We start from the raw sequence: 24763 nt of genomic DNA on the forward strand, positions 1-24763 counted from the left end.
TGCAATCGCTCTACTCAAGAGCAGATTTGGAAGGAAAGATCTTGTGATTAGTGCTCATATGTCAAAGCTGCTGAATCTCACCCCTGTGAAGAAATCCTCTGATCTAAATGCATTGAGGCAGCTATATGATGAAAGTGAAATTCAGATTAGGAGCCTGGAATCACTGGGTGTAGTGTCAGAAACCTATGGAAGCCTACTATGCCCAATCTTACTGCAGATGATTCCAGAGGACATAGCTCTTGACTATAGTCGTCAGAGGGGAGTAGATGATGAATGGAAAGTGTCTGAGATTGTCAGTTTCCTACAGAAGGAGGTTCAGAGCAGGGAGAGAGCGCTACAAATGACAAGATCATGCAACCAACAGAAAGAGAGCAAACCATGGAACAAGTCATGCTTCTCCAATGAAATGAAAACAAAAAGACCCAACATGCCCTCTGATGCAGCACTTCATACAGCCAGCCAGAAGAAACAAAACTGTCTATTCTGTGACAGTGCAGACCACAAATCAGAAAACTGCCCTGACCACAATATTGCTACACGCAAAGAGAAACTAAAGAAAATGGGAAGATGCTTTGTATGTTTAGGACAGAAACACATAGCAAAATTCTGTAAAGTCAGATGTGTCATGTCTGCTTCCACATGTTGCACATCACATTGCTGTGTGTACCGGTAAGAGGAGTGAGGTGCAACCCCCTACTGTTTCTGCAGATGCTGTTGTTTCCTCAGTTATTCCCCATTCAGTGAAGATGAAAACAGATGGACAGAACACTGTGTTGCTACAAACGGCAAAGGCATGGGTAGAAGGCCCATCGGGCAGGAAGATGGCTCGTTGCTTACTAGATGGAGGCAGTCAGAGAAGCTTCATACATGAAACCCTTGTGAAGGGCTTGAAGCTACCAGTAATCAGACAAGAGGCACTCACTCTTCACACGTTTGGCTCCTCTGCCCCAGCAACGTCCCAACGCAACACAGTGAAAGTCATCTTGGAGAATGTCTGGGACAAACAGCAGAGAATAGAGATAGAGGCAATTGAAACCCCACAAGTGTGCACAGCTGTGATGAAGGTTCCTGGTGAACAGATTCYACATGAGCTCAATAGAAAGGGACTGCAGCTCGCAGACTTTCCAGGAGATGACAATGATCCTGAACTCTGTCCTGATAGGAGCAGACTACTACTGGCAGATAGTATCAGGCAGAGTGGAGCGACTGACGGAGACYCTGGTTGCTTTAGAGAGCACCTTTGGATGGTCGGTGCAGGGACCCGTGTTCATGTCAAGTGTCGCCGAGGCAACTTGCATGTTCATCCCACTTGATGAAGACACACTAGTCTCCAAACAACTGCATGCATTCTGGGAGCTTGAGTCTCTGGGTATTATAAGCGAGAACACAGAACCCAGAGGAAACCGAGGCTCTACAGAGGTTCGAGGAAACAACCACCTTCAAAGATGGTCGATACCATGTGAAGTTGCCATGGAAACGAGAAATGCCAGAACTCCAAGACAACTATAGAATCGCCAAGAAACGGTTTGAAGGTCTGAAGAAAAGACTGAAGAAGGATGTGACGTTGTACAGCAGATACAATGAAGTGGTAGAGGACTACTTACAACAGGATATGGCAGAGGACGTGCCCAAGGACAACGCATCAAGTGCAGACAATGTAAAATACTACTTACCTCACCATGCAGTACTCCGAGAAGATAAGGTGAAAACAAAACTGAGAGTGGTGTTTGATGCCTCGTCCCATGAAGATGGCTGTCCATCCCTCAATGACTGTCTACTCACAAGACCGAACCTGAATCCGGATCTGCTCAGCGTTCTGATAAAGTTCAGACTACATGAGATCGCATTCATGGCAGACATCAAGAAAGCTTTCCTGCAGATATCCCTAGCAGAGAGAGACAGAGACGKCGTGAGATTTCTATGGCTCACAGGCCCACCAAGGGGAGAAAATGAAGAGGAGCTGCGTGTGCTGAGGATGAAAAGTGGTATTTGGCACTTCCCCAAGTCCATTTTTGCTGGCAGCTACAATCAGGAAGCACCTGAAACAATATGAAACAGAACAACCAGAAGTTGTAGAGATACTGAGAGAGTCACTCTGTGTAGATGATTTCATTGCAAGTTCACGCAATGTTGAAGAGGCTTACCTTGTGACAACAACTGCAAAGCAAATGCTGTCGATTGCAGGCATGGACCTCTGCAAGTGGATGACCAATTCTCCTGATTTGAAAACAAAATGGGAGGAGAGTACGACAACTGACCACCCGTTGACGCTAGAAACACAAGGATTAGTGCTGAAGGTTTAGTATGGAGACCGGAAACAGATGATTTTGTGTTTGACCTCAGACTGCTACTGAGCATTCTAAAGCAAAAGGAAAACACAAAGAGAAGTGTTCTACAGTCGTCTGCACGTATCTTCGACCCTCTTGGGTTCTTAACTCCCTTCACCATCAGGATCAAGTGCATGTTCCAGGAAATGTGGGAGAGGGGACTCAGCTGGSACGAAGAATTACCACCTGATCTGACACGAGAATGGCAACAGTGGTGTTCAGAACTACCCCAGTTACACCAGCTCACCATACCAAGGTGGTACAGAYCAGACATGCGGCCACATAATAGCCACACCCTGAAACTACACGTGTTCTGTGATGCAAGTGAAAGGGCTTACAGTGCAGTAGCTTACTTGCAAGGTGAATCACAAGACAGGGAAACAAGTTTAGTCTCATCCAAGTCCAGGGTAGCCCCACTCAAGAAAATGACGCTGCCACGCCTGGAGCTCATGGGAGCTGTGATTGGAGCGAGACTAGCAAACAACTTGATGACCACACTGAAAATGGAAGAAAAACAGATCAAAATGTGGACAGACTCGATGATCGTGCTGCATTGGATTTGCAGCTCAGCTCAGAAATGGAAACAGTTTGTTGCYAACAGAGTGACGYAGATCCAGTKCTTGARCAATCCAGAGTCATGGTCACATATTGAAGGGAAAACTAATCCAGCTGACCTCCCTACAAGAGGACAYACTGTTCGAAACTTGACACAGAGCGYGCTATGGTGGAATGGACCCAGAATTCTGACATCACCCAATCAGTCCGAGGGGACTGATGATAACAAAGTTCCGGAAGAGGTGAATATAGAACTCAAGTCCAGTTGCCAGGTTYCTGTACAACTCGCAGCAAACAYCACAGACATCKCTGAACCTGTGTTGGAGCTTGAAAGGTACAGCAAACTGAAAAGAGTGTTCAGAGTCACCGCCTGGATAAAGAGATTCATAGCCAATGCTCGTACAACCATAAAGATACAAGGTGAACTGACTGCTGACGAACTGTTCGATGCAGAAAAGTACTGGATTAAGGTAACACAACAACAGAGTTTTGGACAGGAGATCAAACTACTGAAGGCAGGAAAAAGCCTAAACAATGACTGTAAAATCAGAGAACTGAAACCGTTCCTGGACGAACACGAACTACTCAGTGTAGGAGGAAGACTGCAACAGTCCAGCTTCACATTCAGAGAGCAGCACCCATGGGTTCTGCCCAACAAGTACAGATACTCAGAAATGCTGATAGAGTACCACCATGAGAAGGTGATGCATTCTGGAGCAAGAGACACTTTAGTACATCAGAGAGCGATACTGGATCTTGCGTGCTAGGCAGCTAGTCAAGAGCACAGTGGCAAGATGTATAGTGTGCAAAAGATTCAAGGCAAGGGCCGGACAGCAGGTCACTGCGCCTTTACCAAAAGACAGAATAACGGAATCGCCACCATTTGAAGTCACWGGTGTGGATTTTGCAGGACCGCTCTATGTGAAAGAAAATGGTTCTGTGAAGAAGTCATACATTGCACTGTTCACTTGTGCTGTAACCAGAGCAGTGCATTTGGAACTGGTCTCAGATCAGTCAACAGAGAAATTCCTGTTAGCTCTAAAAAGATTAATCTCAAYMAGAGGATTATGCAAGGTAATCTACTCAGACAATGCAAAAACGTTCAAGAGAGCTGATCAGGACTTGAAAGAGCTGTGGAAGGCAATCGAAGAGCCCCAACTCTTGGCTTTCTTCTCAGAAAGGGGCATCACCTGGAGGTTCATCGCCGAGCGAGCAGCCTGGTGGGGCGGATTCTGGGAAAGACTTGTCAGGTCAGTGAAAACATGCCTGCGAAAGGTTCTTGGGAGAGCTTCACTCAACTTTGAAGAGATGTGCACAGTCCTGACAGAGGTTGAAGCTATTCTAAATTCTAGGCCTCTGACCTTCGTGCACAATGAAGTGGATYAACCACAACCCCTGACCCCAGCACACTTCCTGGTGGGTAAACGACTAACCTCTTTGCCTCCAAAGCCATTTCCAGCTGACACTCAGCACCCAACGCTAAACAAGGGGGAAATGACACGCAGATGGAAGTACAGGCAGAGACTTGTGACCAGTTTGGAACAGTTGGCGAAGAGACTACTTGCTGGATCTAAAGTCAGCACACCGCTGTGATACACCACAGCCCACCCCACTGAAAGCGGGTGACGTTGTACTCATTGGAGAAGATACAACCCCAGCCAAACCTGGAAACTAGGAAGATTGAGGAACTGTTTCCAGGCCGAGATGGCCTAGTTAGATCATGTTCAGTTCGTACTGTTCAGGGACTTTGTTGAGGAGACCTATTCAGTTGATATACTGCCTAGAGATCTAGATGAACACAGTTGTTCATCGGGGGGGAGGTGTTGTAACTTTAATGTGTTACAGAGTTATGTTTAAGTTAATTCATTGAGCTGTATCTAAAGATATTTCTTTACAGTTATTTACATATGTAATTGTATTGGTTAGTATTGAATTACGCTTTTGACTGCAAGTTCCAGAATGCCTGCGACAGGAAGTAGAGAGTGAACGCGCTAGTTAAGTGCAATTAACAGGTGATTATTTTGGCTCCTTTGCGCTAGCACTTGCTGGCATTGCTTTGTAGAATCTAAAGTTGTTAAATGTAACGTGATCAAGAATTATTACTAAAAGAAGCTTTCATATCAAACCCGACGTCCCGAGTCATTACTTTGAAGATAGTTATTCTATAGGGAGAAAGGTAATAATGGGGGGGGTCATAAACCTTACCCACAGGCCAACGTCATGACACTGCCTTTTTATATGTGGTAGTAGAGTAGGGGCCTGAGGGCACACACTTAATGTTGTGAATGTATTGTAATGTTGTTTTTTTTAAATATATAAAACTGCCTTTATTTTGCTTGACCCCAGGAAGAGTAACTGCTGCCAAGGGGGATCCATAATTAATACAAAATACTAATTGGTTGATAATGTCATTGGAAACACTTATCTTCCTCTTATCTTCTTTTACTACAAAACTTAGAAACGCAGAATTTTCTCATGTTGGTGTTGCTGGATATGAAGTTGAACATTTAGAAATGCCCCTTTTTAGAAATTAACTATCAATTACCTGGAGACCGGCAGTTATTTGCATGACAATCACCGGCTGACAAAAGGTCATGACAACTACAGCCCTCGTTGAGCATTATTTAAGCATAAGGCACAAGAGGGTGTGGTATATGGCCAATATACCATGGCTAAGGGCTGTGTTCAGGCACTCCGCGATTGCGTCGTGCCTAAGAACAGCCCTTAGCCGTGTTATATTGGCCATATACCATAAATCTCGAGGTGCCTTATTGCTATGATAAACTGGTTACCAACGTAATTAGAGCAGTAAAAATACATGTTTTATCATACCCGTGGTATACGGTCTGATATACCACTGCTGTCCGCCAATCAGCATTCAGGGCTCAGTTTATAAATTGTAATAACACACCTTGAAACTATGTACTTGTATGACATTCCAGGCTGCGTTAGCGGCGTTGGACACGCCAGGGGGCAGGTCACAGCAGAGTCAGAAGGTCGTGACCCCGCTGTCAGAGGTCATCGGGAGGAACCTGAAGGTGGCCCTGGCCAACAGCACCCGCAGCCACGACCCTGACCTCCAGGCCTTCACAGCCAGCCCCCAGCTCAGCAAGGAGACACACAGAGCGGTACAGAACACACCCTACAGTCTTCACAGCCAAGTTCATACACTCACAAGCCCATGTACACAGTTTCTTAAATGCCTGTGTGGCGTTTGTGTGTGCATGTGTGCCTTTAGGTGGAGGAGGAGGCTGCTGCCCTGACTGGTGTGGTGATCTGTGTGAGTAAGAAACTGAGCAAGAAGCAGAGTGAGCTCAACGGCATCGCTGCCTCACTGGGAGCTGACTTCAGGTACTCCTCTCAACTCAACAGTACATGCTCGCAACTATGTCTACAATGTTAGTAATTTCAGTCACAACACTTGTCATTAATGATGTATGTCCCTCTATAATCCAATACTCTCTGTGTGTGTGTGTGTGTGTGTGTCTGTGTGTGGAGTCCAGGTGGTCGTGTGACGACACCGTGACGCACTACATCTACCAGGGTCGTGTGGGGGACAACACGCGGGAGTACAGGGCTGTGAAGGAGAGAGGGGTGCATGTTGTGTCCCAGCACTGGCTTCAGGCGGTACGGAAGGTTTCCATTACACCCAATAAACACAAATGTACTGCATGAAGTATACGACAGGCACTCCACTCCATACTCCATTCTTATATCAGACATAACAGTCACAAAAGTGCTGCTGTAGTTCGTCTGTGTAGTTTGTCTGTGTGGTTTTGTGTGTGTGTGCTCAATACTGACTCGTTGCTGTTTGTCTGTCCAGTGTGCTGAGGATCAGAGGCACGTGTCGGAGTCTCTCTACCCATTCACCTACAACCCCAAGATGAGCCTGAACCTCAGCCAGGTGCCTCCTGACAGTAGCCAGAGGTCTCCCCCTGCCACCCGCACCACAAAACTCGGAGACCTCACTGAGGCCCAAGAGAACAGGGTACGTTCCTTACAGAAACTGCTCACTGATGATCTGGGGCTGTATGTATTGAGCATCTTCGCGTAGGAGTGCTGATTTAGGATCAAGCCCCCCCCCTCCATGTGTTTTGGAGGACGCATGGCTCTCGACCTTCGCCTTTCCCGAGTCCGTACAGGAGTTCCAGCGATGGGACAAGACTGTAACTACCAATTGGATATCACAAAAAAGGGGTAAAATGTACCCCCCCTAAAAATCATACTACTACTCTGAGATGCTTGATACTTACAGCCCCTGTATTTGTTCAATGGTTTGAGTGTCTGGAAAATGGTGCAGGGAGGCTGTCAGTTCAAAGCTTCACATCATAACCTTGTCCCCCTCAGCCTGAAGATAATGTCGTAGAAGACGCCACAAACTCCCATCACGTCAGAGAAGGAGAGACTGATCAAGAGCAGGGCCGGGACAATGCAGAGAAGAAAGGTGGGGCTCTTATACACGTAGACTTAGTTGTTCTTCATGGTCGGACGTAATCAAAAACGTTTCAATAAAAGAACCCGTAAGAAATGTGAAACGGCACAATCTGCTAGTCAAAGTAAATAAATCATGTGTTGGAACTACTGGTCAAATAGAACAGTGTAGCGAGCCTAGCACCTGGTAAATTTCGCAGTTTGCGGCAAGGGTTCAAAATCTCAGAGGATCTTTTTTTTGTACTTTGAAATGTAGAAGTTACACTTACTGTGTTAGTGTGTTGAGAAGGGAAGTGCAGCCAGCACCTTGAAGATTAATGAGGAGCTGCTTCTATCGTTAGCCTCGTAGACAAACACACTGCTAATATTCATACATATTATATAGTCCTGTACATTTAAATGTACGTTTTATATGCATCATTATATGTTGTACTTCAACACATGCGTTATTTACTTGAGGACCAGCAGTAGTTTTTTTTCTAACAAAAAACGAAAAGTTTGTCACGAAGGGTCTTGAACCCGCACTTACCGAATCCAAAAGATTCCAATTATACTACCTTAATGGAGGACGGCAACTGGCAGTGACAGCAGAGATAGAAGAGGAAGTGAGACGTTCCACTCTCATTTTTCCTGGTTCATGTACAGTCAACGAACTAAGCAGACCAGACACAGCTGCTATCGCATTGGTGTCTATGCGAGAGCCACCCCTTAAGCAGACCGGAACTGGGACCATTTTAAAACAGCCTGAGTAAGACATTAATTTATCCACCATCTTTTGTGACAGTAATGGAGGGTAAATTAGAGCTATTTGACAAAGACCATGAGCCTCTTATTTCACTTAACAATAAATTAATATAAAACTTACATTTTGTATAATTGTCCTATCTTTTTCTTTAACAGCACATGGACGTGTGTGAAACAGAGAGGCAAAAACAATGAATTTTGTTCATTAGCTGTTTTCTAAAAGGTTTATACCGGTAGTCTCAGCAAGAGTTCATTAGTCTGGACCCGGAACGTTTCAATTCAATGCACTTGAGCTATGGCACAGCAGGGAAGACCGGTTGATCATCAGTGTATCAGTGGGTGATTTTTTTTTTTTTTTTCCCTTCATTGTACCAAGGTAGCTAATTGTGACAGCTTTTCCCATTGGAAAACATAACAGCTAGCATAGTTCTAAAAGCTTTAAACCTGTGGTCTAAGCAAGCATTTGTAATTATGGACACTCCTGGTTCATACAGAATATGAGGCTGTTGACTGATAAAAAGTGAAGTTTGCACTTATCAGGAGTCAACTGAATATTCCGTGAGTGCAGGTCCCCAAAACACACACATACACACTTCACTTACTTTCATTCCCCTCATCCTCTGACCGTCTCTGTCTCCCAGACCTGTCAGAGACCCTGGAGATGAGGGAGAACCTCCAGAGGCAGCTGCAGGAAATCATGTCAGCCACCAAGAAGACCACCAGCAGGCGCTCTTCGGCCCGCCTAGGCTCCGTGGGGACAGACTTTCATCCCCATACCCCTGGCCGCAACGCAAATGTCCGACGCACTCTGGAAGCATTGCGGTATGAGACACCGACACACCAGGGGGCTGCGAAACGTCAAAATAATCGTCAATTTACCTTCACTATTCAGTTTCCCTATGCCGATGAACAGATCTGTGTCCAGACAGTCATCCCATTGTTTGGTTTTCAAATTTCTCTGCACTGCAAAGGTTTAGATTTTACTTGAGACTGAGTTGAATTTGTGCATTAAGTTCGTTGGATGCTTATTAATGTAAATGTCTTTGTTTGCCATGTAAATAAGGCATGTACATCCGTGTCTTTACAGTGTGAAAAAGTGCTAACGCTCTCGGTCTCCCTCCTTTGGTGTTATTCAGGATGTCTCGTCAGGCAGCAATGGACCTGAACACAGAGCCGTCTCAGAGTGAGCAGATCGTGTGGGATGACCCAACGGCCCGGGAGGAGAGGGCCAAGCTGGCTGACAACCTGCAATGGCCTGGCAGCCCCTCCCAGCACTCTGAGCCCCTGGCTGTACCTCTAGCAGCACCTCTATCCCACTCTGACAATGCCGGAAACACACTCCGGGACTCCATGACCGACTCTGAAATGGTGGAAATGGGTGAGGGGGGGGAATTAAAAAAGTCGTCCCCTGTCTTCAATCACACTCAAGTGTTGTAGAAGTTTCAAAGGAGTTAAAAAGAGTGCAATAGACTTCGGAAAATCAGTTTTTCCAATCTTGTTATATATGCCAATGCACCTGCAGCAAGAGATTCTTGCTATTGCGTTGCCAAATATTTACCTATGAAACGTTCTCCCTCCTATTCAGTGGAGTGTGACGTGATTGACCAGCAGATAGGTGAGAGGGTGATGACCGTGCCAGGGGAGGAGCCTGACCTCCTCACTCCTAAAGCCCCCAGCATCGCCTTCCCCCTCGCCAACCCCCCCGTGCCCCCAGAGCCACAGGTAACCACACTCACCCTCCCTCCCTCTTGTAAGGTGATATTATAAGTAAATGTTTAGATGTGAATCGTTACTTAGCGGCACGGTGGTGTACTGTGATGCTAAAAAGGCTGTGCTGTCAACAGATAGAAGAGGAGAGTGAGGCGGAGAAGGAGCCTCCTCGGTTCCAGCTCTCCTCCCTCAACCCACAGGAGAGGATAGACTACAGCGCCCTCATAGAGGAGCTGGGTGAGTCTCTGACCACCTAACTAACTAGACGCCATCTTTACCGTCTCTTTGGTACATATGTGGTCCCGTGTGGCTCAGTTGGTAGAGCATGGCACTTTCAACGCCAGGGTTGTGGGTTCGATTTTCCCCGGGGGACCAGCATAAAAATGTATGTACCCACTACTGTAAGTTGCTCTGGATAAGAGTGTCTGCTTAATGACCAAAATCTAAAGTAGCCTCAACTCGTTGGTTGCGTGTCAAATTGACACCCTAATTCCTGTATAGTGCACCATTTTAACCAGGGCTATGGGCCCTGGTTCTGGCTATGGGTTCTGGTTCAAACTAGTGCACCATATAGGGAGAAGGGTGCATTGGGCACTCACCCCGTGCCTACTTTTTTTATTTGCAGGGGTCTTAAAATATCTTGTTTCTTTCTCTTCTGAGACGGTCTGTCGTCCTGTTTGTCAGTCCCCCTATTGCATTTGTCTGTGTCCTTGTCTGACTCTACATGTCTGTGTTCCTGTAGGGGGTGTGGTGCTGGACAAACAGTGCTTTGACCCCAGCTGCTCCCACATCATCGTGGGGAGCCCCCTGAGGAATGAGAAGTACCTGGCAGCCATGGCCTCCGGGAAGTGGATCCTGCACCGTTCCTACCTGGAGGCCTGTCGCTCCGTGGGACACTTTATCCAGGTCAGGATTTGCATCAGACCACCACAACATGCCTCCACAGACTCGTAGCCCCATCTTTTTGGATTGAATCTTTATTTAACCAGGGAGTCCCAATGAGATCAGAAGACATCTTTCACAAGAGAGACTTATCCAAGAAGGAGCAGCTCAATTTAAAAAATACATCTTGTTTATGCTTCTTGAATTTAATGGAGAGGGTGTACATACTGTGTGTTCCAGGAGGATGCGTACGAGTGGGGCAGTAGCTCCATCCTGGATGCCCTACCCTCCATCAGCTCCCATCAGAAGAGGCTGGCATTGGCTGCCATGCGCTGGAGGAGGAACCTGCAGGACCAGAACAACCTGGAGGGAGCGTTCAGCGGTTGGACCGTCATGCTAAACATCGACCAGACCAGAGAGTCAGGGTTCAGACGACTACTGCAGTCTGGTGGAGCAAAGGTACCAACAAAGCTCTTAAAGGGCAACTCCACTTTTCAAACTCATTGTCATTATCTCTAGCACAATACCAGTGTCAACATGTGTGAAAACGGCACATTTCTACATTTTCTTTTTTAGAAAGAAATATAAAAGTTCTACCCGATGACAGCAAAAAACATTTGATCAACTTTGATTTTCAAACGCTATGAGATTCACGGTGACGTGGGAGCAAGAAAATACCCTCCCTTGGGCTAGAAACTCACTGCAGGTTTAAAAAAATCTTAATTTAATCCTGTGATGTCACAGAGAAGCATTTCTTTGGACCTTATTTTTATAACCACAGATCATAGAAAAATCACGTACTACTGGAAAAATAATATGCTGCTGAAAATATTAGGATAGGCTATTCATCCTATAGCATGAATCAGAAAAGGAGCTTGGCTTCATTTCATTCAGTTGCACCCCATTTAATAAGAAAGGAAACGCAAAACTGGCACCTGTCGTCATTCCTCGCACATATGTTGACCAACATAACGCTTGCTGCCTACAGTTTTCTATCCATCTGATTTTAAAGGATGAAGTCCAGATAGGCTAGGCCTGAGAAACTTTATGGATGGACATAGAGAATTAGTAGCTCATACACGCACACCCACCCACCTAAAAGGACCTATCAATCAAAGCCGCCTGCAACCTATCTCAGACACTTAACTTCTTATGGGCAGGTGGGACGGTAGCGTCCCACCTGGCCAACATCCGGTGAAATTGCAGAGCGCGAAATTCAAAAATACCAAATTCAAATATTTAACATTCTTGAAAATGTGTTAAACATCAAAATAAAGCTTAACCTTTCTAGGACACACGTTCCGCTAGCGGAACCCCTCGACAACATTCCGCTGAAAAGGCAGCGCGGGAAATTCAAAAATATTTTAGAAATATGTAACTTTCACACATTAACAAATCCAATACAGCAAATGAAAGATAAACATCTTGTTAATCTACCCATCGTGGTTAAAAAAAAAAAATCCGATTTTTAAAATGCTTTCCAGCGAAAACACAACGTATGATTATGTTAGATCACCGCCAAGTCCAAAAAACACACAGCCATTTTCCGAGCCAAAGATAGGAGTCACAAAAAGCAGAAATAGAGATAAAATGAATCACTAACCTTTGATGATCTTCATCAGATGACACTCATAGGACATCATGTTACACAATACATGTATGTTTTTTTCGATAATGTGCATATTTATATCCAAAATTCTCAGTTTACATTGGCGCCATGTTCAGAAATGCCTCCAATATCCGGAGAAATTGCAAAGAGCCACATCAAATAACAGAAATACTCATCATAAACTTTGATGAAAGATACATGTTTTACATAGAATTAAAGATACACTTGTTCTTAATGCAACCGCTGTGTCAGATTTCAAAAAAACTTTACGGAAAAAGCAAACCATGCAATAATCTGAGACGGCGCTCAGATAGAAACAACATTTCTCTGCCATGTTGGAGTCAACAGAAATACGAAATGACATTATACATATTCCCTTTGATGATCTTCATCAGAATGCACTCCCAGGAATCCTAGTTCCACAATAAATTGTTGTTTTGTTCGATAATGTCCATTATTTATGTCCAAGTAGCTACTTTTGTTAGCACGTTTAGTACACATATCCAAACGCTCGTGCAGGTCCAGGCGAACTTCGGACGAAAACTTCAAAAAGTTATATTACAGGTCAAATAAACTTGTCAAACTAAGTATAGAATCAATCTTTAGGATGTTATCATAAATATTCAATAACGTTCCAACCGGAGAATTCCTTTGTGTCTATAGAAGTAATGGAACGCAAGTCGATATCATATGGAATGCGCGTGACCAGGACCTGGCTCTCTGCCAGACCACTGACTCAAACAGCTCCCATCCGGCTCAACGTCACAGTAGAAGCTTCATTCAACGTTCTACAGACTGTTGACATCTAGTGGAAGCCGTAGGAAGTCCAAACAGATCCATATCCCACTGGGATTTCAATAGGCGATGAGTTGAAAATCGACCTGCCTCAGAATTCCCACTTCCTGTTTGGATTTTTTCTCAGGTTTTTGCCTGCCATATGAGTTCTGTTATACTCACAGATATCATTCAGAGTGTTTTCTATCCAATATTAATAATAATATGCATATATTAGCATCTGGGACTGAGTAGGAGGCAGTTTACTCTGGGCACGCTGTTCATCCAAAGTGAAAATGCTGCCCCCTATCCCTAAAAAGTTAACTTCTTGTTAATCCAGCCGCTGTGTCAGATTTCAAAAAGGCTTTACGGCGAAAGCAAACCATTCGATTATCTGAGGACAGCGTCCCGCATACAAACACATGAAAATCATATTTCAACCAGGCAGGTGTGCCACAAAAGTCTGAAATAGCGACATAATTAATGCCTTACCTTTGAAGATCTTCTTCTCTTTGCACTCCAGAATTTCCCAGAGACATCACAAATGGTCCTTTTGTTCGATAATGTCCTTCATGTCCCAAAAATGTACATTTATTTGGCGCGTTTGATTCAGAAATACACCGGTTTCAACTCGCCCAACATGCCTACAAAGTATCTAATAAGTTACCTGTAAACTTGGTTCAAACAACGTTCCTAATCCAACCTTAGGTACCCTACATAAATAATCGATCAAATTTAAGACGAAATAAACTGTTTCTAATACCGTATAAAAACAATGTGAAGCACGCTCCAGTTCACGCGCACCAAAACAGTAGAGTCCACCTGGAGTGACACTTACAATGAATAGGACCACTTCTTCATTTCTCAAAAGAAAAGCATTGAACAATTTCTAAAGACTGTTGACATCTAGTGGAAGCCATAGGAACTGCAACCAGGTTCCTAATAAAAAGGGTATCCCATAGAAAACGATTGGAAAATCATATGACCAACAATTTATTTTTTCCCTGGATGGTTTGTCCTCGGGGTTTCGCCTGCCATATCAGTTCTGTTATACTCACAGACATTATTTTAACAGTTTTAGAAACGTTAGTGTTTTCTATCCAAATCTACCAATGCATATCCTAGCTTCTGGGCCTGACTAACAGGCAGTTTACTTTGGGAATGCTTTTCATCCGGAGGTGAAAATACTGCCCCCTACCCAAGAGAGAGAAGAAAAAGAAAACCACATTTATTTTTTTATTTTTTTAAACATGTAAAAAACCTTGCCTTAGATTCAAATCCTTTCTGTTGGATATCAAAAACTAGTCTGCGTTATAGGATAATGCTAAATGAATGTAGCCTATCATATAAATTGACGAGGAAAGTTGAGGAGATTTAAGCTGGAGACTGATCTTCAGTATTCATACCCCTTGACTTATTCCACATTTTGTGTTACATCCTGAATTCGAAATGGATTCAAGTTTTTTCAGCCATTTACACACAATACCCCATAATGACAAAGTGAAGATGTTTTTTGAAATTTTAGCAAATTTGATTGAAAATGAAATGCATATGTCTAATTTACGTAAGTGTTCACACCCATGAGTCAATGCATGTTAGAATCACCTTTGCCAGCGATTAAAGCTGTAAGTGTTTCTGGGTAAGGCTCTAAGAGCTTTAGCAGTGTTCCAGATAACAATTTATATTTTCGCTTGCAAAAAGACTCGAATCAATCCTGTTCCGAATAAATAATTGATTGCGGCAGGACTGTATTTCGCAATTGACGTGAACGATGTCATAAGCAAGACGTGCTCATATAAAAAAGAAAATATGTAAAACAGACTTAGTGAGAGGGCCTTTACTCTCATTCTGCACCTCAGTCTTCACTTACTGTTTCTTAGTATGGAGAAAGCTTATGATATATACTTATCTGTTTCTGACTGCCCATCTCCTCCATACCTTGTAGATATTGACAACGTGTACACTTCTGGATGTTACTCCATCCATCCTCTTTCTCTCTTCTCCCTAACCCTCTCTCCAGGTTCTCCCCAGTCCCTCTCCATCTCTGTACAAGGGAACCACGCACCTGTTTGCAGAATTCAGTCGGTTGAAGCCGGGAGACTTCCGGGTGGATGTGCCAGAGGCCATGTCCCAGGGAGTCAAATGTCTGAAGCCAGAGTTCATCGCAGATTACCTCATTCAGGTTGGTGGAACTGTAACTAAAGCACGTAACTGCCTCATAAAGGGACATTATGCTGGAGGGAATATGTGTCTGACTGCTTTAAAGGCATTTTACAGTGCCTTCAGAAAGTATTCCCACCCCTTGACTTTTTCCATATTTTGTTACCGCCTGAATTTAAAATGGATTCAATTGAGATTTTTTTGTCACTGACTTACACACAATACCCCATAATGTCAAACGTGGAATTATGTTTTATATATGTATTAAAAATAAAAAAGCTGAAATGTCTTGCGATAAGTATTCAACCCCTTTGTAATGGCAAGCCTATATAATTTCAGTAGTAAAAATGTCCTTAACAACTACCATAAGTTGCATGGACTCACTCTGTGCAATTTTTTTATGACTACCTCATCTCTGTACCCCACACATACAGTGCATTCGGGAAAGTATTTAGACCCCTCGACTTTCTCCAACTTTTGTTACAGCCTTATTCTAAAATAGATTACTTTTTTCCCCCTCATCAATCTACACACAATACCCCATAATGACAAAGTGAAAACTGAAATATCACATTTACATAAGTATGCACACCTTTTACTCAGTACTTTGTTGAAGGACCTTCGGCAGCGATTACAGCTTCGAGTCTTCTTGGGTATGATGCTACAAGCTTGGCACACGTGTATACGGGCAGTTTCTTCCATTCTTCTCTCCAGGTCCTCTCAAGCTCTGTCAGGTTGGATGGGGAGTGTCGCTGCACAGCTATTTTCAGGTCTCTCCAGAGATGTTAGATCGGTTTCAAGTCCAAGCTCTGGCTGGGCTACTCAAGGACATTCAGAGACTTTACCCGAAGCCACTCCTGCGTTGTCTTAGCTGTGTGCTTGGCGTCATTTTCCTCTTGAAAGTTCAAACTTCGCCCCAGTCTGAGGTCCTGAGCGCTCTGGAGCAGGTTCTCATCAAGGATCTCTCTGTACTTTGCTCCATTCATCTTTCCCTCGATCCTGACTAGTCTCCCAGTCCCTTCCGCTGAAAAACATCCCCACTGTGTGATGCTGCCACCATGTTTCACCGTAAGGATGGTGCCATGTTTCCTCCAGACATGACGCTTGGCATTCAGGCCAAAGAGTTAAATCTTGGTTTCATCAGACCAGAGAATCTTGTTTGTCATGGTCTGAGTCCTTTAGGGACCTTTTGGCAAACTCCAAGCGGGCTGTCATGTGCCTTTTACTGAGGAGTTGCTTCCGTCTGGCCACTCTACCATAACGACCTGATTGGTGGAGTGCTGCAGAGATGGTTGTCCTTCTGGAAGGTTCTACCATCTCCACAGAGGAACTCTGGAGTTCTGTCAGTGACCATCGGGTTCTTGGTCACCTCCCTGACCAAGGCCCTTCTCCCCCGACTGCTCAGTTTAGCCGGCCGGCCAGCTCAAGGAAGAGTCTTGGTGGTTCCAAACTTATTCCATTTAAGAATGATGGTGGCAACTTTGTGCTTGGGGACCTTCATAGCTGCAGACATTTGGGTAACCTTCCCCAGATCTGTGCCTCGACACAATCCTGTCTCGGAGCTCTGCGGACAATTCCTTCGACCTCTTGGCTTGGTCTTTGCTCGGACATGCACTGTCAAGTGGGGGACCTTAATATAGACAGGTGTGTCTTTCCAAATCATGTCCAATCAATTGAATTTACGACAGGTGGACTCCAATCAAGTTGTAGAAACATTAAGGATGATCAATAGAAACAGGATGCATCTGAATACTTTTACTTAATACTGAATAAGGTATTTCTGTTACAATTTTTTTTATTTGCTTTGTCATTATGGGGTATTGTGTGTAGATGTTTTATTTAATAAATTTTTGAATACGGCTGTAACTTAATAAAATGTGGAAAATGTCAACGGGTCTGAATACTTTCCAAATGTACCGTACAATTATCTGTAAGGTCCCTCTGAATCAGTGTTTGAAATTCACTGCTCGACTAACACAAAGACATGGAGTTTTTCCATTGCCTCGTAAAGAAGGGCACCTATTGGTAGATGGATCAAAATAAAAAAGCATACATTGAATAACCCTTTGAGGATGGTGAAGTTATTAATTACACTTTGGCTGGTGTATCAACCCAGTCACTACAAAGATACAGGTGTCCTTCCTAACTCAGTGGACAGTGAGAAAGGATTTCACCATGAGGCCAATGGTCACTTTAAAACAGTTTTGATTTTATTGGCTGTGATAGGAGAGAACTGACGATGGATCAACAATATTGTAGTTAATCCACAATACTAACCTAAAATGAGCGAGTGAAAAGAAGGAAGCCTGTACAGAATAAAAAATATTCCAAAACATGCATCCTTTTTGCAATATGTCTCTAAAACTGCAAGAAATGTGGCAAAGAAATTAACTTGGTCCAGAATACAAAGTGTTATGTTTGGGGAAACATGTTTATATTTTCAAGCATGGTGGTGGCTGCATCGTGTTATGGGTATGCTTGTCACCGGCAAGGAGTTTTTTAGGATAAAAAGAAAGCTGAATAGAGCTAAGCACAGGTAAAATTCTAGAGGAAAACCTGGTTCAGTCTGCTTTCCAACAGACACTGGGAGACTTTCAACAGGACAATAACCTAAAATACAAGGCCGAATATACACTGGAGTTACTTACCAAGACGACGTTGAATGTTCCGGAGTGGCCTCGTTAGTTTGACTTAAATCTGCTTGAAAATCTATGGCAAGACTTGAAAATGGCTGTCTAGTTATAATCAACTTGAGAGCTTGAAGAATTTTTAAAAGAGTAATGTGCAAATATTGTATAATCCAGGTGTGCAAAGCTCTTCGAGACGTACCCAGGAAGACTCAAAGCTGTAATAGCTGCCAAAGGTGATTCTAACATGTATTCCCTCGGGTGTGAATACTTATGTAAAATAGATTTCTGTATTTTATTTTCATTACATTTGCCAAAATCTCTAAACATGTTTTCACTTTGTCATCATGACGTATTGTCTGTAGGTGGGGGGGATTTAATACATTTGAAATTTAGGGTCTAACGCGACAAAATGTGGAATAAGTCAAGGGGTATGAATACTTTCTGAAGGTGAACTGTATATGGGTCTTCCTCACGAAACTGACATTTTAGCCATTTATCATTTTTCACAATTTCCTCATGTTTCACTGAAATTAGCATCTGTACTTGTCTATTTCATAATTATTATGGTTTTGGATCCGATATTATGCATTCTACCACAATTTTCACAATTCTCTAACGCAAGTAGAGGTCCAAAAAAGTTAAAATCAAATCAATTTCTAAGATGTTTTTTTTAAACATTACTCCTCTAATGAAAAGGCCTGAGCTAAACATGACACTGAAAATATTAAATTCAGTCATGCGAAGGCCAAGTGGGGTAAGGGGGGGGGGGGGGGGGTGTTTTGATAAGAAGAACCTCATTCTGAAGGCATTTAAGCAAAATAAAGTTTTTTTTTTTTTTTAACCTTTTTCTCCCACATTTTGTGATATCGAATTGTTAGTTACTGTCTTGTCCCATCGCTACAACTCGCGTACGGACTCGGGAGAGGCGACGGTCGAGAGCCGTGCGTCCTCCGAAACACGACTCCGCCAAGCCGCACTGCTTCTTGACACAATGCTCGCTTAACCCAGAGGCCAGCCGCACCAATGTGTTGGAGTAAACACTGTACACCTGGCGACCATGTCAGTGTGCATTGCGCCCGGCCCGCCACAGGAGTCGCTAGAGCGCGATAGGACAAGGACAACTCGGCCGGCCAAACCCTCCCCTAACCCGGACGACGCTGGGCCAATTGTGCGCTGCCTCATGGGTCTCCCGGTCGCGGCCGGCTGCGACAGCCTGAGATCAAACCAGGATCTGTAGTGTAGTGCAGTGCCTTAGACCGCTGCGCTACTCGGGAAGCCCCTAACGAATACATTTACTAGTGCTCATCTAAGGACTACTCCTCTTGATCAGTGGTTCTCAACTGGTTTTGCCTCGGTACCCAAATTGAACCAGGTTGTCTCAGTTGCGACCCAATATTCACATCACAAAAATACAATTTGGTAAGCTATGCTATATTCAATGTTGCAACATTCCTACGTCTTTCATTGTCAATAATAAAATGTTGCCCATATTCTTGATGAATGTTAGTAAACTCAATGATTTGAGACTACAAAATCAACCAAAATTGCGCTGCTAATAGCTCTATATTAAAAATATATATTTTTTGTAAGTTCATTATAATTTCTAAACAATTTCATCCTGGTTTGAGTTCAGACTGGAGTTTTGAATTTTTTTATTTTCATTTACTCAGACACAAGATCCATTCAAAACCTCCCTGGTCGCGACCTACCAGCTGCTCTAGATAGAACCAATTGGAGTTTTACAGGAACTAATGAGACATGCCCACTGTTCTATTCATAAGAAATATAGTTGAATGTAAACTTCAACCAGTATACCATTTTTTTTAAATGATTTATTGACAAACTACAGCAACATTTTGTTTTATTCAAATAAGTTAGGTTTTAATAAAGTAAAATTGTATTAACTAACCTGAGCATTTAATCTGGAAGCATTTTAGTAATGAGAATTTTGGGTGAAAATGTACAAAATTCTGACGACAATTTTAAATTAATGTAAAATAAGACAGACATTTTTAAAACTGGTTTCATGGTTGTCACCCATACAAGTAATGTTGGGAAAGTCTAAAGCACGTGTCAAACTCATTCCACGGAGGGCCAAGTGTCTGCAGGTTTTTCGCTCCTACCTTGTACTTGATTGATGAAATAAGATCACTAATTAGTAATGAACTCTCACTCACCTGGATGTCTGTCTTCATTGAAAAAGGAAAAACCTGCATGCACTAGTCCTCCATGGAATGAGTTTGACACCCCTGGTCTAAAGTGAAACCAGTTGGTTAATATTTGGTGCCTTAATTAAGGTGCCTTAATTTAACCATACCATGTGATCAACCTTCTCCATAATACCCACCCTGGCCAGTTAAAGGTTCTCCATGTAACATTTCCACCTGCAACTAGGGCCCAAATACCAATTACATACCAGTAGTAACAAAGAAATATAAATTCACCAGAGTAAAACATATATTTTTAGAAAGGCACGTGGCCTCCAACTGCTCCTAAATGCATGCTCTTCAACCGATCGCTGCCCGCACCTGCCCGCCCGTCGAGCATCACTACTCTGGACGGTTCTGACTTAGAATATGTGGACAACTACAAATACCTAGGTGTCTGGTTAGACTGTAAACTCTCCTTCCAGACTCAAATTAAGCATCTCCAATCCATAATTAAATCTAGTATTGGCTTCCTATTTCGCAACAAAGCATCCTTCACTCATGCTGCCAAACATACCCTAGTAAAACTGACTATCCTACCGATCCTTGACTTCGGCGATGTAATTTACAAAATAGCCTCCAACAATCTACTCAACAAATTGGATCCAATTTATCTCAGTGCCATCTGTTTTGTCACCAAAGCCCCATATACTACCCACCACTGCGACCTGTATGCTCTCGTTGGCTGGCCCCCGCTACATATTCGTTGTCAAACCCACTGGCTCCAGGTCATCTATAAGTCTTTGCTAGGTAAAGCCCCGCCTTATCTCAGCTCACTGGTCACCATAGCAGCACCCACCCGTAGCACGTGCTCCAGCAGGTATATTTCACTGGTCACCCCCAAAGCCAACTCCTCCTTTGGTCGCCTTTCCTTCCAGTTCTCTGCTGCCAATGACTAGAACGAATTGCAAAAATCATCTGAAGCTGGAGACTCATATCTCCAGATCATTGCACCTGTACATGGTCCATCTGTAAATAGCCCACCCAACTACCTCATCCCCATGTTATTTATTTTTTGCTCCTTTGCACCCCAGTATCTCTACTTGCACATCTATCACTCCACTGTTTAATTGCTAAATTGTAATTATTTTGCCACTATGGCCTATTTATTGCCTTACTCCCTAATCTTACTTCATTTGCACACACTGGATATAGACTTTTCTATTGTCTTATTGACTGTACGTATGTTTATTCCATGTAACTCTGTGTAGTTTGTGTCGTACTGCTTTGCTTTATCTTGGCCAGGTTGCAGTTGTAAATGAGAACTTGTTCTCAACTGGCCTACCTGGTTAAATAAAGGTGAAATATATATATTTTTTAAACAGTGCAAATTAGCTTATTTTTTTCTCCCATGACTAGCCGGTCCGGCTCTTGTGTGTACTAGTTCTTCACATCCTTGCAACTGATGTTTTTTGGATTGTGATAAAGTAAGAAGCAGTACCAAGCCATTTTAGGTGTTTCTAAGCAGTGTTCTTGTAAAACCATGAAGGAATCTAAATTATGGCTAAAATATTACATGTTGCTCCACTAAGAAAATCAAGACTGATACTAAAACTCTCATAAGTCTATTGTCTTTTTGTCCAGGAGCCGTCTGCACCAATAGAGATGTACTATCTTCCTCAAGCGGCCCAGTGTCTGCCAGCGGGCGCAGACGTCAGCCGCACCACCCCGTCCCACAAGCGCAAAGTATCAGGAGATTCCTCCAAGCTCAAGAAGACCCGCCTCAAGTGAGAACATCGGCATTTAGAGCTGTGGTGTCAACAAGTAAATTCCATCATTTTAGAAATGCCTTTGCAAGCCTTAATGATAGTATGTCTGTAAATAAGATAATTTTTTTTAAATTAGTTGTATGAAAATAAAATGAATGTGACAAATGTTTGTCGTTGTGATTGATTGGCCCTTTCAGCAAGAGTCAGACAATGTTCTCAAGCACTCGACACAGAGATGCACTGTCAATGTATGTCCTATAGAGGGCACTCTACAATCGGTTTGAATCCAAAGCTTCATACCTGGAATGAGTGCATTGTAGTTCATTGTTCTAAGCATCATATGCTGAACCATTTAGCTTTTTTTTGCACCTCTAAGTGTACTGATACCAAAAGCAGGGACACAATGTTTTAACCTCTCCTTTTTTAATTGACAACGTGAGTCCTCTTGAGATCAATTCTACCTGCTATGAAGTGATAATGGCATTTGTTCAGGGTGTCACACCAGTCTCTGACCCACGCTGTCACACATCCGTTGCCATTACTGGCACCAACCTCGTTACTCATGGCAACCACTTACCACCACACTGCTGCCATTGCCTCGCTAAGCTATAATTGTTATTTTTGGCATGATGGAACATTGATCTCACCTACCAGATTCCACATATATGCGTACGTATAAACGCAGAACAAGCTGGCAAAGGCTAACCATGGCAGAGGTTTACTTATTGTGCTGGAGAACAAAGAAAAAACAATGGAAAAATTAGAAATCCCCAGAGCCCACTAGATGTGTTCCAAGCAATTGTGCTGACCTTGCAACAGCTGTGTGGTGCTCCGGTACTGTAAACACCAGATTTTGTTTTGCCACCTCTTACCCTGTTATGTGCCAATGCCAGGCTGGTGAGGGGCAGGGTTTCTACTACACGGCTATGTGGAGGGGTAAGTGGTTTAACCTCAAAATGGCTAAGCTGTTGGTTGAATGCTGCAGGATTAGGGGAGAAGATGGGGGAGTGCTCCCCGCAGAGCAATAGGGTGACACAGGCTTTCTGAACCAAACTGGATCCGTAGCCTACATTTCCACTGATATGGTGCTAAACATGCTACAATATTGTCTTGTTGGTTACAAAAGAGTGGTCCTCTCGCAAGTGCAATACTCCCCATTTAATCGACATAGTGTTTAACAATTGTGCTTCCATGTTGGCCAGCTATAGGACATTCACAATGGGAAGCCCAATTATATTCCTCTGTCCCAGGTCTGTTTCTGGAGGCACAGATAAGTGTTCTCTCCCCCTCCACAATCTCACTGGCCATTGTTGTGTCCCAAATGGCACCCTATTCCCTATATAGTCCACTATATAGGGAATATGGTGTCATTTGGGATGCATTTCATAAGGCGAATGCTGCAGGGGCTGAGGAACCTAATGAGAAAGTCGGACCACTGGGACAGCGCACAGCATGATTCCCACAACAATGCCATGTTTCCTTGGTGATGATCAGAGGGACATGGGAGCCTGTGGCAGTGTTGTGTGCTCTCCATCTCTGAACACAATAAACATTGCAATAACAGAAACCTCCATTCATAGTGAACTGATTTAGTAAATATTGGTGGTATAAGCGAGAGAGCCCATGCCATGGCCCATAATTAAAAACCTTCCAAAGTGGGGTGTCTCGGCATCAAGGACAACCTAGTTAAATTGAGTCAATTTGAATGTTTTCTGTCAACACTTGTATTTATTTAATGGGGTAATCTTTGTATTCTGTTAGAGGGTGTTGTCTTGGATTTTTAGGCACGCTTTATTTTGTCTGGTTTAGCGTCCCAGATAACGCTAAATATTTTTTGCTCGTATGATTTGAAAAACAAATCATCAGGACTAGGCAGCACCATAAGTGAGTAAACTGAGATATGACTAAGGAGTTAATCAGGGCAATTTTTCCATAAATAGACAGGTATTTACCTCTCCATGGTTGCAGGATCTTGTCTATTTTTACAAGTTTTCTATTGAAATTCATTGTGGAGAGCTTATTTATATATTTTGAGATATGAATACCAAGTATGTCTACTTCACCATCAGCCCATTTTATAGGTAAACTGCAGGGTAATGTAAAAGTTGCATTTTTTTAAAGATCCAATACGTAATATTGTACACATCATAATTAGGTTTTAGTCCAGAGAGTACAGAAAAGTTATCTAGATCTTCAATGAGACATTGCAGGGATCTAGCTTGTGGACTTAATAAAAAAACTTGAGTCATCGGCCTACATTGTTTTTAAGCCTTGGATTTCTAATCCTCTAATGCTGTTATTGGATCTGATTTTAATAGCTAGCATTTCGATGGCCATAACGAATAGATATGGTGACAGCGGACACCCTTGTTTAACTCCTCTTGACAATTGAAAACTCTCTGAGAAGTATCCATATTTACTAATTTACACCTGGGGTTGCTATACATTATTTTTACCCATTTTATAAGAGAATCACCGAAATTGAAAAAATTCTGGCATTTATAAATAAAATCCAGTCTTACTTTATCAAATGCCTTTTCAAAATCCGCTATAAATACCAGGCCTGGCTTCTTAGATGTTTCTTGATGTTCTATTATTTCTAGTAGTTATATATTATCTCTAATGTATTGTCCATGTAAAAAAACTGTCTGATCAGGATGAACAATACGTGGTAAAACCCTTTTAATTCTGAGTGCTATGCATTTCGCTAGTATTTTTGCATCACACATTGAAGTGTAAGGGTGCGCCAGTGTTTTAAATAGACTGAGTCTTTATATTTGCTATTTGGGTCTTGTTTTAATAATAGAGAAATCAGACCTTCCTGCTGAGTACCTGACATACTACCATTTCTATAGGAGTAGTTAAAATAATCTAACAATGGAGCTTTTAATATATCAAAAAAGGCTTGATATACCTCTTTTGTTTTTTCACCTTTTTTTAACCAGGTAGGGTAGTTGAGAACAAGTTCTCATTTGCAACTGCGACCTGGCCAAGATAAAGCAAAGCAGTTTGACACATACAACAA

The 24763-nt window shown here is 43.0% G+C and overlaps 1 protein-coding gene across 1 annotated transcript in view; it reads left to right on the forward strand.

The window, feature by feature from the left end:
• The window catches only part of LOC111953403 (DNA topoisomerase 2-binding protein 1-A), a 41278-nt gene extending 19375 nt beyond the window's left edge, over positions 1 to 21903 (forward strand). The window contains exons 15-27 of the mRNA XM_023972644.1: positions 5825 to 6010; positions 6121 to 6233; positions 6386 to 6509; positions 6706 to 6870; positions 7230 to 7326; positions 8699 to 8879; positions 9194 to 9435; positions 9643 to 9779; positions 9902 to 10004; positions 10510 to 10673; positions 10890 to 11108; positions 15053 to 15214; positions 21614 to 21903. Of these exons, the coding sequence (XP_023828412.1) occupies positions 5825 to 6010; positions 6121 to 6233; positions 6386 to 6509; positions 6706 to 6870; positions 7230 to 7326; positions 8699 to 8879; positions 9194 to 9435; positions 9643 to 9779; positions 9902 to 10004; positions 10510 to 10673; positions 10890 to 11108; positions 15053 to 15214; positions 21614 to 21760 (2040 nt within the window). The 3' untranslated portion in view covers positions 21761 to 21903. The remainder of the gene's footprint in view (positions 1 to 5824; positions 6011 to 6120; positions 6234 to 6385; positions 6510 to 6705; positions 6871 to 7229; positions 7327 to 8698; positions 8880 to 9193; positions 9436 to 9642; positions 9780 to 9901; positions 10005 to 10509; positions 10674 to 10889; positions 11109 to 15052; positions 15215 to 21613) is intronic.
• The last annotated feature ends 2860 nt before the right edge of the window (positions 21904 to 24763 follow it).

Source organism: Salvelinus sp. IW2-2015, linkage group LG27, assembly GCF_002910315.2.
Source record: "Salvelinus sp. IW2-2015 linkage group LG27, ASM291031v2, whole genome shotgun sequence".
Classification (NCBI taxonomy): Eukaryota; Metazoa; Chordata; class Actinopteri; order Salmoniformes; family Salmonidae; genus Salvelinus; species Salvelinus sp. IW2-2015.